The sequence below is a fragment of the Taurulus bubalis genome (assembly GCF_910589615.1).
Source record: "Taurulus bubalis genome assembly, chromosome: 7".
Classification (NCBI taxonomy): Eukaryota; Metazoa; Chordata; class Actinopteri; order Perciformes; family Cottidae; genus Taurulus; species Taurulus bubalis.
Genome location: NC_136595.1, coordinates 20,883,350 through 20,899,249, shown reverse-complemented (window position 1 = coordinate 20,899,249; position 15,900 = coordinate 20,883,350). Strand labels below are relative to the sequence as shown.

General features: G+C 41.0%; 2 protein-coding genes across 2 annotated transcripts; both read left to right on the top strand.

Annotated features, from left to right (window-relative positions):
* Positions 1-901: 901 nt before the first annotated feature.
* Positions 902-8,069, top strand: gclm (glutamate-cysteine ligase, modifier subunit). The gene is made up of 7 exons (XM_079221357.1): positions 902-1,145; positions 2,557-2,619; positions 4,242-4,326; positions 4,963-5,019; positions 5,126-5,328; positions 5,929-6,043; positions 6,844-8,069. The coding sequence occupies exons 1-7, from the start codon at positions 1,008-1,010 to the stop codon at positions 7,011-7,013; spliced, it is 831 nt and encodes a 276-aa protein (XP_079077483.1). The 5' UTR covers positions 902-1,007; the 3' UTR covers positions 7,014-8,069.
* Positions 8,070-8,828: 759 nt separating this feature from the next.
* dnttip2 (deoxynucleotidyltransferase, terminal, interacting protein 2) lies at positions 8,829-14,685 on the top strand (the record flags this gene model as incomplete). The annotated part of the gene is made up of 8 exons (XM_079220786.1): positions 8,829-8,903; positions 9,831-11,390; positions 11,517-11,980; positions 12,259-12,397; positions 12,601-12,696; positions 12,910-13,074; positions 13,678-13,787; positions 14,154-14,685. 8 exons carry the CDS (start codon positions 8,829-8,831, stop codon positions 14,263-14,265), a joined length of 2,721 nt encoding a protein of 906 aa, XP_079076912.1. The 3' UTR covers positions 14,266-14,685.
* Positions 14,686-15,900: the final 1,215 nt, after the last annotated feature.

Here is a 15,900-nt window from a genome sequence, read left to right as displayed (position 1 = left end):
GCATCCACTCCTCTAGGAAGGCTTTTTAAAGGAGTTCACTCAGGTACACGAGTGGCAGTGAGGTTAGCCACTCATGTTGGGCGATGAGGCCCGGATGCAGTCTGCGATCCAGACGGTCCCAAAGCTGTTGGATGAGGTTGAGGCCAGGACTCTTTTCCATATCAAATCCAAACACTTTCTTTTTGTGCTAACAGGTTCAACTGTTCCTAAAAGTGTGTACTTTTGTGTTCTGCTGTGTTCTGTGAAACCTCATCAGCAAAGAATGTGTGTAAAGTACAATATTGCCCCATGGATGTTGTGGATTAGAGGATGAAATAAGATAAGCCTTTATTGGTCCTCAGAGGCGAAAATTGGTTGTTGCAACGACACAGGAACAGAAAAATAAATAGTTAGAGGTATATAGAACTAAAATAAAAGTAAAAATAGAATACAAGAGCAGCAGATTAAAAGCAATCCTATAAGGCAAAAGTGGTGGTGTTGAAAGTAGAAAGTGTTTAAATAAAGTCCAGGTGCTTTAAAATTGTACTCAAGTACAGTACTTTAATATAGTTAAGTATTCAGCGTAAGATTGTTATACACAACGTTCTCATCGCTGCTTGAGAAAAATCATTAGAAACACTACACCACCATCTAGCGGTCAGAAATGAGAACTGCATCCATTACGTAAAAGTCCATCCCATGGATCCGGTTCCGGGCCATAGATGTAGCCCGTTACTCCGCCCTAACCGGACCGGGTTTTACGGGACATTCACCGACAGCTCCGTGTGGGCGTGACCGACCGGCTCCCCTCCATAACAGCCTTCTAAGCAACCACCCAAACCAGAAAGTCAGTCAACCCACCGAGTGCAAGTCATCCTGACTTCATAGTTTTTACAGCAGTCGTGTGGGAGGGCTGCGCTATTGTTTGCTCGCGAGCTCAGCCGTTACAGTCGCTGCCGGGGTTTTTATCGGAGTGAACGCACGCGGACGCTGTTTAGCAACTCGTTAGCTCTGCTGCCGAGAACCACATGGATCCTCAAAACACCAACACGACCAGCGAGGCGACGATGTTGCTGAGCCACGCCAAGACTCTCCGGCTGCACACCGGCAACTTGGTCAACCGAAGTCGTCTGAAAAAGAAATGCCCGGGCTCTCCCAGCGAGGAGGTGAGACACCCGAAACCTGTATAAATGAAACCCACGGATGTAAGTCAGCTTTGTTGTGTTGCGTTTGTGTGACAGTTTAGCTCATTAGCTTAGCCTTTTTTTTTAAGTTAACGGTAGGTTAATGTTACCTGGCTAAATATGTAACTGGCTCACATACAAGTGTACCAGCTGCTCCCATAAAACCTACTGTTTGTTAAAAGTGAAGCCTGGGAAGAGCAAACAGGTGATTTGCATCACCTGGAGGCAGGTGCTTTAGTATTATAAGTGTTTGTTCGAGCCACTACTCGACACTTATTGTTACGTGTCATTCATAAATTGAACCTAAATGTTCTATAAAATACAAAATTGCAATCATAATTTCCCAGAGCCCAAATTCACGTTTTCAAATGGCTTCTTTTCTAAAACCCAAATATATTACGTGTATGGGGAATGCTGAACATCCTCATAATAAATATGTAATTACTGAATGTTGGTCAATTTGCCTAATATATGACTCTGTCAATTAATTAATTATCAGAATGGATGGGTGACTAATCCATTAATCGACCACTTGTTTTGGCAAGATGTTCAATGTAGTTATTTTAAGTTTAAATGTTTGGCAGCGATTTCTTAAAAGGGTTTTGGTCAGACCTGTTTATTGTTCCTAATTGCTTCAGAGACATCCCTCCATGTTTTAAGATATGAAACCTCACCTGCTGATTTCCTCCAAGGTATGGTTGTAATTCGGGCTCAGGGTCATGAGGTACTTTAGTCTAAAGTTCATCTCATAGCTTGTTATTGTTGTGATGATATCACCTGAGCTAGACTGAGATGTCAGAGGGCCCATTTTTGACTTATCCCACATCTGTTTTGGCATGTAGTGCCCTGTATACTATATATGACATACCACAACAAAAAGGAAAATATTAAGATTACATACAGCAGGAATGTGCTTCAGAACATAATTAATTGTATTAATTCAATGCTGTATCGTCAGTTCACTCTATTCTGAACTTTAACCCAACCAACTGTGCCACTCCCTGTGCTCGGCCGGACACCTTGACATTTTCTATTGTCTTCTGCACTCACACGGAGATTTCTCACTCATCCATAGACTTCTGATACTACTGATGCAGCTGGCCTCCTCACCCCGCGCTCGTCCTTCTGTAATAGTTATGCTTTTTAAATAAAACTTTTGTCAGCACTTAAACGTGACGTGTCTCCTGTCTTTGAGCCGATTTGTGACATTATGATATTTGTCTCACTGATTTAATTGTTAAAACACAATACAGCCCGAATAGGCAGCATGTCACAGCTATCCAGATGTTGGTGAGAGGCCTGCTGAGGATAAAAAGCTTCCGCCAAGCCTTACTGAAAATATGCATGTTTCATAGATGTTCATTTACAATTGTTTTTCTGTTTGATATTTCAGCTTCAAGACTGCATTCAAGCCACGCTTAGTGATTGGTTTTCTACAACAAAGCCGCCATCAAAGGTGGGGAGACGTTGACTGTTTTCATGTAGTGTCGTTGGGTTCAGGATGTTTTGTAGTACATCTAATTCAGGCTCTTCCATACCAGTTTTGCATGTCTGTTTGTTTTACACCGAGAAATGAACCATAGTATTTGCATTGACGTTCAGTTATGGCCAGACCAGCAGTATGTGAGTAAAGCTGTTGGGCAGTAAAGTTCCAGTGCTTAGGAAAATAAAATGACTATAGAGATGAACATCAAAGGTTGCCTCCAGCCTTACTGAAAAGAAGCTGTCATGATGAATGTTCATGCAATGCTGCCTGCCAAAGGCGCCATTCCAAATGTGCGTCTGTCTGTAGGGGTGGGGTGGGTGGAGGTACAGAAACTTTGCCGTAGGGTTTTTGTACAATAACTGTGATAGGATTTCTAGAATGCAATATTATTTCATCTGTGTTCATCAAACTAACATGTTCTGTCAAAAACTGCAATGGAGATTTAAAACTATGCAGGATCTCACGCAGTGAGCCACCGTTCCTGCTGAACAACTTGTAATACCACGCCCACGGGACTCAAATGGGGATGGGGGAAGTTTGAAAGAGTTGAACTGAGGGCTGGTAAATAGGAAGCGCATGAGCTCCTGAGTGGGCTTCAGGCTGTGTTGGGTTTAAATTACTGGCAGATAAACACAGACACTTTTTTGATGCTCTGTAACAAATCCATGTTGTAAAGATTGTTATTTTTATGAAGTTCTCATCCTGTTATGCCAACAGTCTTTAACCATGCACTTCATGATGTAAATGTGATGGGAATTTGCTGACACGTCATATTCACCTGAAGAGAACTGTAATAAATCAATCTCTTCTTCATATTTCTCCTTAAATAAAAATTGCATTTAATAAAATAAAGTTTAATAAACAAAACCCTGAATGAGACCATTTAGAGGAAATTCCTCACGACAGATCAGTCTAAAATGTTATTTTCCCATGTGTTGGTGAAACATTTTAACAAATGTATACCAAAAAAAAATAATTAGACCAATCCTTCCAATCTATATTTTCGTTTGCTTTTTGCCTGAATGAAATTGAATCGAGCAGTTCTTCTGAGTGGGTCTTGTTATGTTAAAACATTCTGCCAATGGTGTACCAGTATTCCACTGATCAGCAGGTGGCGGTAATGCACACATATAAGCAGCAATGGCTTGAAAGGCAGGCAAGAAGAAGACTAGGTGCTCAAACATGGATGTAAACTATTCAGGTTTCAAACTTTTTAGAAAAATCAGCTTTCCAGAAAATGTATGATGAAGGAAATGCATTCATCACATTTGTTAGACATCAAGGCTAAATGCTCAATAGTGAGTAACACTGAATGTAAACATAACTTCTGTTTGTTTACAAGAAATCCCCACAGGGAACCTTTTTAATAATGACTTTCAAAATCCATCAGTGGAAGAAACTCTCCGCTCATTTTCAGCGGTGCACATAAGATGCCAAATATAACATTGTGGCTTTCTGTAAGGTTTCTGTCTGTCCTGTCATTTGTTTAAGGGTCAAAAGCCAATATTTCAAGAGACCGATGAAGCCATCAATATTGGATATTTCAGTTCACAATACACATGCCGTCTCTAAATGAAGTGCTTGTCATACAGGATTTTCCAGACACACTGGACTGCTCCATTCCCCAGGCAACTGACGCTATCACGCCCGAAGAGAGAGATGAGCTGAGGGTTTCAGGTCGGTACTGCAGTGTTTGCCACAGGATTTTATGAGACACTGGTGGGTGAACGTCAGACCCTTTTAGGGAGAAAATGATGTACATTTTAAAGTTAAATCCATCAATCTGATGCACTGGGCTAAATCTACGAAGAACTTTGTGCTCTTGTAAACAATTTTGCCCTTGTTTTAGCACTGATGGAATATAACTAAGTACATTTACACAAGTCCTGTACAAGTACAAACTTTGCACAGGATTATTTTATGCTATATTAGTGTAGCCCCTGTTTGGGTTCGAGCTCTGCTTGTTTGACCGTTCACTCCAGCTTCTCCCTGATGTGTAAAGATCAGAACGTAAAGCGCCGGGCAAATGACGTTAATTCTGTCATAATGCAGTTTGGCCACACGTTAACGATATAGAAAAATATGAGATAGACATATTTATATTGTTTTGACTATGTATATCGTCATATCGCCCGGCCCTATCATCTCTGTTAAGTCATTTGTATGATGACTGATGCATTGATCAGAGCATACCCAATAAACAAGTGATAAGTGAAAAGTTAATAAATGGTACGAATGATTAAGACTTGACTAGAAACTAGAAAACAACTGCAGTATTTGGAGGAATGACATGTTCATGGCTTCTTTTCGCAGTCAAGCTGTTCCTGTGTGAGTCGCTTCAATCCTCTATCAGAGATGCAGTGGAGATGGGTGAGCGTTAAATCTCTTCAGCTGAAATTTGATGTAGCTTTTTGTTTTTAAGTACCGCCATTTTTAGGAAACTGAACTCTACTTGTGTTACGGCTTTGATCCCTAGTCTGCCAGACGCTGGCAGTGTCCCAGCTTGACTCTGTTATCATAGCGCCGCCGTGGCCCTTGGAAAGTGACACCCAAAGTTTGGCCCACCTTCAGCCAGCTTGGAAGGAGCTGGAGGCTCTGGTCAGGAGCCAGAAGATTGCTGCTATCGGCACCTCTGACCTGGACAAGGACTTGCTGGAACAGCTCTACAACTGGGCCCAGGTTAGTGGGAAATCTTGTGGCTGTGAACCTTAATTTGTTTAATTTCTGAGCTGGGCAGACACTTTATCATGTTACATTTGTTGTGTACTTTGTTTAATTATACTACACATTTAAATGTACCTTTCTACATGGCCAGAACCTTAAACTGTATTTAATCCCACTAATATTCCTTAAAGTTAAACTACAGTACATTCAAAACTGTCACGTGGTATTTTGGCATTTGACACAAGCTCTGACAAAATGTACCAAAACAAAATGTCTATAATGCCAAAAATCAAAACGATCGTTGATTGTCAGGTAATTAATCGGGTGTCGTGACCTCCTCCAACTGAATTGACTCAAATGACAACCCAGAACGCAGAAATTTGGTCAAATTCTAAAATTTGTCAGGGGCCAATTCAGAAATTCAATCAGGCTTTATTCGTTAAATGATTTTAAAGGCAACATATATGTTGACTTTTTATAATATGTTGAATTTATACATTACAAAAGCAGTAATGTGTTTTTCTCTTATGAACTTTTGGCCAGTCTACCACTGTGCCATTTCCTATGTTGAACCAAACCACGGCTGTCGTTGACTACATACCCTCTCCTGCACAGGTGAAGCCCAGCAGTAACCAGTTTAACTTGGCCTCCTGCTGTGTGATGCCTCCTGAGCTCACAGCCTTTGCCAAGGAGTTTGACATCCAGCTGCTCACGCACAACGATTCTAAAGGTAAAATTTAAAAAAAATATTCATTTTTTTTTCTGTCAGTCAGATGGGTTTGTAGTTAAGTTTCTTAATGCAAACAAAGTTAAAGAAAAGAGTTGAGTAGTTCCAAATGATGTGTTTTCTGTGCCTAATTTTACATTGAAGGGTGATATTCTATATTTTACAAATTGGCAACCAATGTCATCAAAAGACCAAAACCAACAGTGAATTCATCCAATTAGCAAATATAGTCTATGTAGAAAAAGCCAGGCATACCAAGTCAAAAATATGAATTTATGGTCCAATATCACAAATTTGCAGCAAGGGACAAAGTTGTATTTACTTATATAATACATCGTACTCCTTAGTGACATAGACCTCTATTGTTGTCCGAAAAACACATCAATTGTGACATGTTTCAACATTATCGTAAAATATGGGTAGTTTATTTTATTTTGAGGCAGTTCCACAAAGTGTCCACCAGTGTCCTTCTGGCGAAATTACTAAAACACTAAATGTAGAGTAATGCACAGCTGAAAATGGTCCCAAATAAATATACTCCTGCGAAAGCTGCAGTGCCCAGGTGTTGTGGTAAATGACAGAGGCCTCGGTTAGACTCTCAGGTGAACACATACAGCTGGGAACACGCAGTAATTCTGTTACTACATTCGCATGTGTGCACAGAGGATTTTTTTTTTTTTTTTTTTTTTATAAAGATGTGTGTGTGTGTAAGTTACTTGCACTGCGTAAGCTGCACAGTTACTTGTACCTGTCATTTTTTTCACGAGTTTTAAATGAGTTCTTTTGGTTTCATGTTTCCACAGAGCTGATGTCAGCAGCCACATTCCAGGAGGTGGTGCAGGAGGGAACGCAGGACCTGAACATTGCTGACTGGAGGCTGGAGTGGGTCCTTCGCTACTCCATTATTGTTAAGAGCCGGGGCATTATCAAGGCTAAGGGCTACCTTGTCAGTGCGAAGAAAGCGAGCCCCTAGCACACCCCACCCACTATAGAAGAAGCCATGGATGAAGCCATTTTCCTCCTTTTTCGTTGACGTACACACAAAACATGCAAAGTAATAGCTCTGAATAATGGATGCTGCCATTCACCATGAGTCTTGAAGTCATTGTTCTATTTTATGTATGTACCATTTCTTCATTTTAACTGATGCAGGTATTCATTACCCTCGTCTCATGAGATCAAAAATAGGAGATGTACATGCAATATCAACTCGAGTGTCTGTTTTAAGAGAATGTACTGTGAAAGTGAGAGTTTCACAGATGACTAGTGCATTGACCAATCAGCCATTTATCAACACCGTAGAGGCTGCGTTAATGATGGAAAATGGCGGTTGCTAAACTTTGATCCAAGGTGATGGTTCCTTAACCTTGTTCTGACTTGAAGTGCCTCATCTTTTTCTTCTCCTGTCCTCATACCTGCGTTGTCTCCCCTTGTCTGTGTGAATCAAGCTTTAAATATATTGGTCTGAATGAAAAGTCAAAGGAAGAGATTTCTTTTTCTTCCCAGAATGATTCCAAACATTTTAAAGCGGTTGCGGAAAAATATCAGAAAAAAGTTTATTGTTGCAATCGGTTCTTCTATTGAGGAAATAAAAGATGTGCTAATTCAAATCAAACTACATATAAGATGTTTATTTTAGGATGCTGATCGGCTGTAATTGGTGAAGAAGACAACTATAAATATATGCAACTTTATTTTATCAGTCATTTTTTTTCTGACCATGTTTACCCACTACTGTGCTCATGAGATTAATTTGAGGATTGAAAGTACAGCAATATTTTGAGATTGACCAATGCATAGCTATATGCATTGTTGTTAGCACTGGAGCACCGTGTCAAGGAGATGTTAAAATGTTAACTCTGAGGAAGATGTTTCTATATAAGAATCATGGTTGTTTTTCCAGACTGGATCCAGTTAATCTCATGACAACAACTTATCTGTTGTACTGTAATCATATTTAATGTTGTCATATATCTGTATATCATGAATTGGCTTTATTAAAATCATGAAAGTTATGTTTTACCGTAAACACTGGTGTAAAATATTTAAAAGATGGAATACCCCTTTTATTCATTTTGTTTTTTTATTATACAATCAAGATGTTGATGTTTCAAAGAAAAGCGCTGAAGTAATGAAGAAGAAGGGCAACCTAAAGCTCTCAGTTGAGTTATGGGCTTGCTGTAAAATAGTTGTGTTAATTTAAGTTAATTAAAAAAACAATTGTATTTGTTTTTATTGTTAATTGAAATATACCGTTTCAAAGTGTATTCTCAAATTGCATTGCACTGAGTTTCTGGGTTAGGGATACTTCTGCTACACATGTATTTGACTGATAATGTTCTTATTTTAAAAACGTTATTTATATAATATAGATGTATATACAAAGTAGGATACAAGCGGATACTGTTAAATGTACAACCTCCAGCAACTTTAACATTAAAAAGGCGACTGCACACAAAAAATACAGTAAAACAGTCTGAGTTCAACGCACACGGGGTTGTCTCCATTATGCACTTTTACTATTTTTTTTCTTTTGAACAAACTGTATTTAGCGAATAATTCGTATGTTTTCTTTAGCAACACATCCAATTAAGTACTTAATGTAGTAAGTAACTTAACATTACTTTAAAAGACCTGAACAGTTGTCCCACCATCACGACTTGAAGTTGGATCACCGCTCTGCGATCAACTTGTCTGGCCTGTATCTTATTTCTGTTGATCGACTAGTCGAGTCCAGCTCCCACACCGGAAGTGTGAGGAGCTAGCAAGCGTTGGAGCAGCATGCAAGATGGTGGCCACCAGGAGAGGAGTACGCGTGTACTCCCCAACTAGAACAAACTCCGATCAGTCATCCGATGTCCCGGTACGTACGACAGATATATGTTGGTTAAACGTGGCAATGTTCAGAGAGCAGGGAAAGCTTCAGCTGGAGGAGAAGAGAGCGCGTGACGCGTCCGTTAGCTTCCGAGTGTGCAGCGGCTCAAACTTCACGTGGGCACCATGTTTTCTCTCAGAGTTTGTAAACGTTTCGATATTGTGAAGCAAGTGGAGAAAACAGGCAAATATTGACTAGATACAACGATCACGTACCACGACAGACGAAACTCGACGGCAATTGCGTGTTTGATCGACCAACATCAATGTAGCTTTGAATGGTATTGGATTAAAGAATGATTTAAAGAAACTAAATCCATCCGACACGTTTTCAATCCATCCGCTGGATCCAGCATAAATCACATACTACCGAGTCTTTTTATTTCAATTTTTTATACTGTTTTGCATAAGTTTAACTCTCCTTTAACGTCCTTAAACTGACTTAGAGTGGTTTAAAATTGATTGAAAGATCCTACTCGTCAATGATGGATTACTTTTTTCCTTCATTACAATTAAACAGTCATTTTTGGTCAATCTCTCTCTTTCGCACTCACACACATCGCCCTTCTGCCCCAAATACTAGACACAAGCACCAAATGTGTGCTTTAAAAAGTCTCAAACAAACACACTACTTACGCCCGACTGAGTAACGTTTGCAGAAGAAGAAAAAAAAAATACAGTTCCCAAATATTTTTCTTTTTAAAGATGAAACTATGTCTTTGTGACCCATTTTTTGACCGCAATGTCTTCAGTAGACATGAAGCCACAGACCGGACGATGTGACAATTTGTTGGTTTTGGTCTGGAATTTGTTGATAAACAGAACACGTTTTATAATGTAAACCTACCTCCTCTTTTAGGATTGAGCTTGTTATAGAACCAGCTGTACAAATAATTATTTTATTTTTTTCAAACAGGCCTCTCCATCTGCTGGTCGGAGAACCAGGAGCACTGCTAAACAAGCGGAGAGCCCCACCCAACATGCCCAGATGGAGACCAGCAGCCAACTTGAAAAAAACGAGGGACAACTTGGAGCATCTCCACCTACCTCCCTGCTAAAAAGATGCACCAGAGCTTCCAGACTCCACAGTCCAGAGCAGTCATGCACTCCTGTGGGCTCTATCCACGAAGCAGAAACATCAGACGTAGACTCTTGCTGCTCTGCGTTGCCTGACACACAACTACCAAAGGCACGCACCAGGGGAAGGGGGAGACAGCCCTGCACAGTAAGTCAGGAAGATAGGGAGACCTCTGAGGTGGAATCGTGCTCTTCTGCAGTGTCTGCATCACAAGCTGACCACGGTGTCCGTCGAAGCACAAGAAAGAAGACGGTTCTCAAAATCCCTGACCCATCTCATGTTGAGGTGGGAGACGTCGAATCCCAGAGAGTCACCAGAAGTCAGAGAAAAACTTCTTGCAATAGATCATCTGCCAAACAACAAACTGAAGACTCAGAGCTCTCAGATGCGGACAGCTGCATATCCAGCGTCTCGGGAGCAGACGCTTCTAAGTCCACAACCCGCAGAGCTACGAGATCCAGAAGGCAAACCGGTCCGATCCCCATCCACCTAGAAGAAACCTCGCAACGGTCTCAATCCCCTGCCACGAGAGCACGACTGAGCCGGGCAGCTGAAGAGAGTGAAGCAGCTACTGTTGACGTCAGTGAGCCCCTGTCTTGCGACTCTGACGGGTTTGAGTCCGGGCCCATGTACAGTATTACGAATCGTAGACGGGGGAAGACCCAATTGGTCGGTCCCAAAGCCGTGGACTCAGACTGTGAGCTGACTGGCGCGCATTCCCAGACGGGCAGCCCCTACACCACGCGAAGCAAAGGGACTCCCTGCAGAAGCCGCTCAGGCTCTGAGAGCAGCAGTCGGGGTGCTTGGAGCGTAGTTAAGGACTGTAGAGTTGTTATGGAAAAAGCTGAAAGCCCTTTAATCAACGACTCTTGCTTAGAAAGTACAGTGATCCTTGAGGATGCAGACTGCACACTGTTGGCAGAAGATGGGAACCAAACGTTGGAAGAAAAAGAGAAAGAAGGCGGGAATACTATGGCGCTCACACTAAATAAAAAGAGTGTGGAAAAGGGAGTAATTGTCATTTCAGAAGATGAATACCCCCCTGGGTCTCCCAAGATATCAGACTGTCCTGCTTGTGCTGAGGAAGCTGTAATTACACCTGCAGTGACTGACGGACACCAGCAGGAGGAGCCGTGTGCTGAAGATACGTCGGAGAAGATGATGATGCCGGAAACAACCCAGCCACCAGAGCCGTTAAAGCCTCGTCAATCAGTTCCAGTAACATTATGTGAAAGTGCTTCTGAAATCGCAGGGGAGACTGAGAAGAAGGATGAAGCTGTGGAAGTAGCTGATGTGGACGCCCACGCACCACAGGGAGATGAGGATGCTGCTGTGGAAACCGGGCCCGGTGGGGAGGAGAAAATGGAAGTCAGCACATTGAATATAGATGCCCAGCAGGTGGTCAACTCCAATGAGGTCCTGAATATAGATGCCCTGGAGGTGGTCGACTCCAATGAGGTCCTGAATATAGATGCCCTGGAGGTGGTCGACTCCAATGAGGTCCTGAATATAGATGCCCTGGAGGTGGTCGACTCCAATGAGGTCCAAGTTGAGTCCATTCAGGTGACGTCCAGCCAGCAGCAGAATATCACAGTGCATTCTGACCCTGAACCGCAGCCTAAAGATGTCATCGTTCAGAATACAAAAATAATCAGCCTGCTGGACAGCAGCGAGGATGAAGATGATGAAGACGGCGACGATGAGGGGGAAGTTTCTGTAGAGGAGGTCAATGAGGATCTGGAATTCCAGAGAGCAGGACCGTCACAGAAGCGTGACGCTGCATCCGTTGGCGGACGGTTTATGATTGACACACGGCCCGGAGAGGAGGCTGATGAACAGTACTACAAGGGGAGGCCAACAGAGGAGGAGGAGGACGCCTCAAAGGGAGAGAGAGTGGAGCAGGAGAACCAAGATGAGGAATTTATTGATGAGGAGGGGGACGACGATGATGATGCAGAACTCCTTTTCTATAGTAGAAATCCTCAGTTGTAAGTATATGAAAGGTGGCCGCCTTTATTCACTTCGGAATACACACATGTACAAAATATTGTTCTTTTGGAGAAAAAAACTTTAACAGAGTAGTTATACATTTTGGGAATACATTTATTCGCTTTCTCTGAGTCAGATGAGAAGATTACAGCTAACAGCCAATAAACTCATCTTAGTATGACTGAAAAAAAAAAAGTGGCTCTGTCAAAATGTCGACCCACTAGGACCTCTAGCTCACCAAATAAGTGATGTTTTAACAAATAAACATTTGTTCCAGGAACGAGTGGTCCAGCCGTATTGATCCTGGCATCAGAGTGAAGGACCTTGGCGGCTTGTACGTCAATTTTGACGGCAGCAAACCAAGACCTGTGTCCGGTTCCCTGCGAGAACTAAAGGAAAGGAAGATCCAAGATGAGGTAAATAAGTGATGGATTTTTTTTTTAAGTTGATCTGTGATGCAGAATGAATAATGAACTTTATAGTTATGCAAGCGCGAGTAACTCAGAAAACACTGAGGTGGTGTTATTCATGGTTCTTTTAGACGTCAGCCTTTTATCTCCGAGGGAGGGGTTGGTAGGTTGGTGTTTTTCAATGTTGCAGTTTTTGTTGCTGTCCACAGGTGATGAAGAAGAGTGTGATGGGACCAGACTTTGCGAAGAAGGACGCAGTGCCTCCGTACAGTGAATCCAAACAAGCCTTAAAGTTGAAACGCAAAGTAAGTTTACAAAGTTATGCTTTCTTTTTTTGTTGTTGACTATCTGTGCTTCTATCCGCTAAAGTTGTATCACTTGGGTCATTTGTGGAAACGTCCTTCCCCAAATTGCAAAACTATGAATACAGTACAGCAGATGTTTTTATTCAAATTCTTTGCTTTTATGGCTTAGCCGTAGCTTTTTAAAATAATTGAGATCACTGTTTTTTTTTCCAGGCGGAGAGGGAGAAATCCACAGGAGATGGTTGGTTTAATATGAAAGCCCCTGAGATCTCAAAAGAGCTGAAGGGGGACCTCCAAGTCCTGAAGATGAGAGGAGCCATGGATCCCAAGAGGTTCTACAAGAAGAACGACAGAGATGGCTTTCCCAAATATTTTCAGGTCAGTAGAAAACACATAAATCTCCTACCCCTCATTTTCAAAGTTAAAGAGTTCACTACACGGTTCTGTAGTTTGGATAAGCAACAGAATTTTGCAGCGGCAATACTACTATAAATTGAATGTGCGGGATTGTCCGTATTATGTTTGCTGGACCAGAAATCTGAAGCGGTTCATTCATTTCCTCCGAACCATATTTTCACTCTGCAAAAATAATAAACTCTATGGACTAGATAGTGGCAGAATATCCTGCTAAGCATTAACTTTCACTATCCTGTCCTACTGTTCCCCTTTCTGCTTTACATACAAAGTTATTTGTAAATTTCCACCCATTTAAAGGTTGTTTTTTTTCCCACTCTAGTCTATTATGTGAGACTTATGTGTTTTTAAAGTGTGCACATTTGCATGGTAAATTAATATCAACCAATCGTATATCTTTGCTTTACCCTGTTAGCCAATTTGTTGTGCTATTTAACGGCTTAACTACACCAAGGAGCGCTTTAGCAACACTTCACCCGTGACTCTGCAACAATTAAGCTGGCCTCGCTTGGCTGTTTGGTTGGTAGTGTGAACATAGCGTGACTCTTACGTGTGCATGTGATACAGGTTGGTACGGTGGTGGACAACCCAGTGGACTTCTATCATTCCCGTGTTCCCAAGAAGGGGAGGAAGAGAACGATGGTGGAGGAGCTGCTCTCTGATGCCGAGTTCAGACAGTAAGTTGAAAAAATTAAAGAAAAGACAAAAACTTTTTACTGGATGTGGCTTTATTATGTCAGTGATTAAACTATGAAATATGAGAATAGTATGACATAAACCTATACCAGGCTCCAGTGTCTGCTGTCACATATTTAACATGTATTAAAACCCGATATTTATTAAGGAGATGAAAATACAGTCTGTACATTGCAGCAGCTCTCGCTGACCTGTGTGAGCACATTGGTGTTCGTTTGCTCTCCAGTATTTAGTCAGGACTACCCTGTGTGTGTGTGTGTGTGTGTGTGTGTGTGTGTGTGTGTGTGTGTGTGTGTGTGTGTGTGTGCTGCAGACGTATGAAATGTACTTTCCTCTTGTCTTACCAGCAACAACAAAAAGAAGTACCAGCACATTGTGACGGAAAAAGCGGCACAAGGAGCTGGCAAGAGGAACAAGAAGACTAACAACAAGAAGACGAATAAATTCCATAAGAAGTAAATCTGAAGACTTGACGTGATGAACACTGAGTGACTTAAATACTGATATTAACAGCAGGAGGTGGGTCGGTGTCGGATGATAGTAAAAATGGTCGGTGCTTTGTACAGTGACCAGAAAAAGTGTAAATGCTTATATTTACAACTAAAACATTTTTTTTAATCAAATGGAATTTAATATTCCAAACATTTTTGCTGTGCAGTAATTGGTATTTCTAAAAATATATATGCATCATATGAACATTATTTTATTTTTGACGACTGGCACCAATGTTTGTAAAGGCTTTCAGAAATTCAACTATCCTAAAAAAAAAAAAAAAAACTTTGTATATTTAAATATCACCATCAATAACGAGCAAAACAAACTGCCAGGTGATTAAAAAATATATTAAGTCTGAATGTTGAGGTTACAACATTTTAAAAATACATATTGTTAGTTTTTTGAAATTCAGTCCTTGGAATAAATAATTACAAAAGCAAGGCAAAACCTGAAGAAAAAAAGCATAATACGTCTTCAAAAACATTTTGGATATTTGTTTGAAATTCTTGGAACTAGTGCTGCTAGCTACTTTGATTGGAAAAGAGTTAGCTGGCTTTTCTTTCTTTTTCCTTTTTTTTTTTTTTTTTTTTTTTTTAATCGAACATAATTTTGCTAGTTTCTCAAGATTACCCACCCTGCCTTTTAGTGGACTATCACGATCATTTGAGTGTTTGAAAATGCATCACTACTGCTAATAAAAGCAAACTCAATGTATTTAACTTGCAATACAATACTGTCATTTAAAGTTGAATAGATTTGTATATGGGCTGTCATTCCTAGTCAATAAGTCAAAAGGATTTAGAACTATCATTGATTAGATCCTTGCTGCACGGTAAGTTAATGTACTGCTTCAAAGAAAGCCCCAAACTATGATTATTCACTGCATTGCCCATTCTCTCCTGCAGAATGGAATGCCATGTTTCTTATGTTCAGTATCTGAATAATCAGATTTGAATAATCTCTGCAGGTAGGTGGTTGTGAAAACGGCACATAATGCTGCATCTTCATTAGCGCTGATAAAAGATGTAATTCAGCTCCTATGGTTGAATGAAACTGTCACACGGCGATGCGTTCATTATGAAGAGCAGATGCGCTCTGATGAGCACATAAACACTATTTCAATGTTCAAGACAAATGTTCACTATGGAGCTCAATTTATGTTGAGACTAAATGTCTTTGTCTGCGTCTCTTCCATTCAGGATTGCTTTTTTTTCTTCTTCTTCCCCGCTCTTAAATCTCTACAGTCTTGTAGCTGCTGGCTCCCAACTGTGGCTCTTGGCTACCTTCTTGTCGCTCTTTTGTGTTGCGAGAGATGAGCCCTTAACAGCTGCAGCTTACATCCACCATGTCTCCTTTTTTTCACGCACACAAAATGTTGCTTCTTTATACCGGTGCCAATTCCACACGGCTTTAGAGAAATTAGACAACGTCTCCGTTTGGTTTTACCGTTGGAATGTTTAAATTAAAAAAAAAACCCAGCTGATGGGTGGGAGGGAAGCAGTGCTGCGGTGCTTTTGAATGTAACCCCTGCAAATTGACTTCCTTTTCAGAGAAACAAAGACTAACGCAGCACAGCAGGTGCTTGGGAGGGCTTGAATT

Excerpts from the sequence above, each read along its gene's own strand:
- gclm (XM_079221357.1), top strand. The coding sequence starts at position 1,008 with ATGGATCCTCAAAACACCAACACGACCAGCGAGGCGACGATGTTGCTG. Across the intron at positions 2,620-4,241 it reads CAACAAAGCCGCCATCAAAG|GATTTTCCAGACACACTGGA; the intron begins GTGGGGAGACGT and ends CTTGTCATACAG. Across the intron at positions 6,044-6,843 it reads CACGCACAACGATTCTAAAG|AGCTGATGTCAGCAGCCACA; the intron begins GTAAAATTTAAA and ends ATGTTTCCACAG.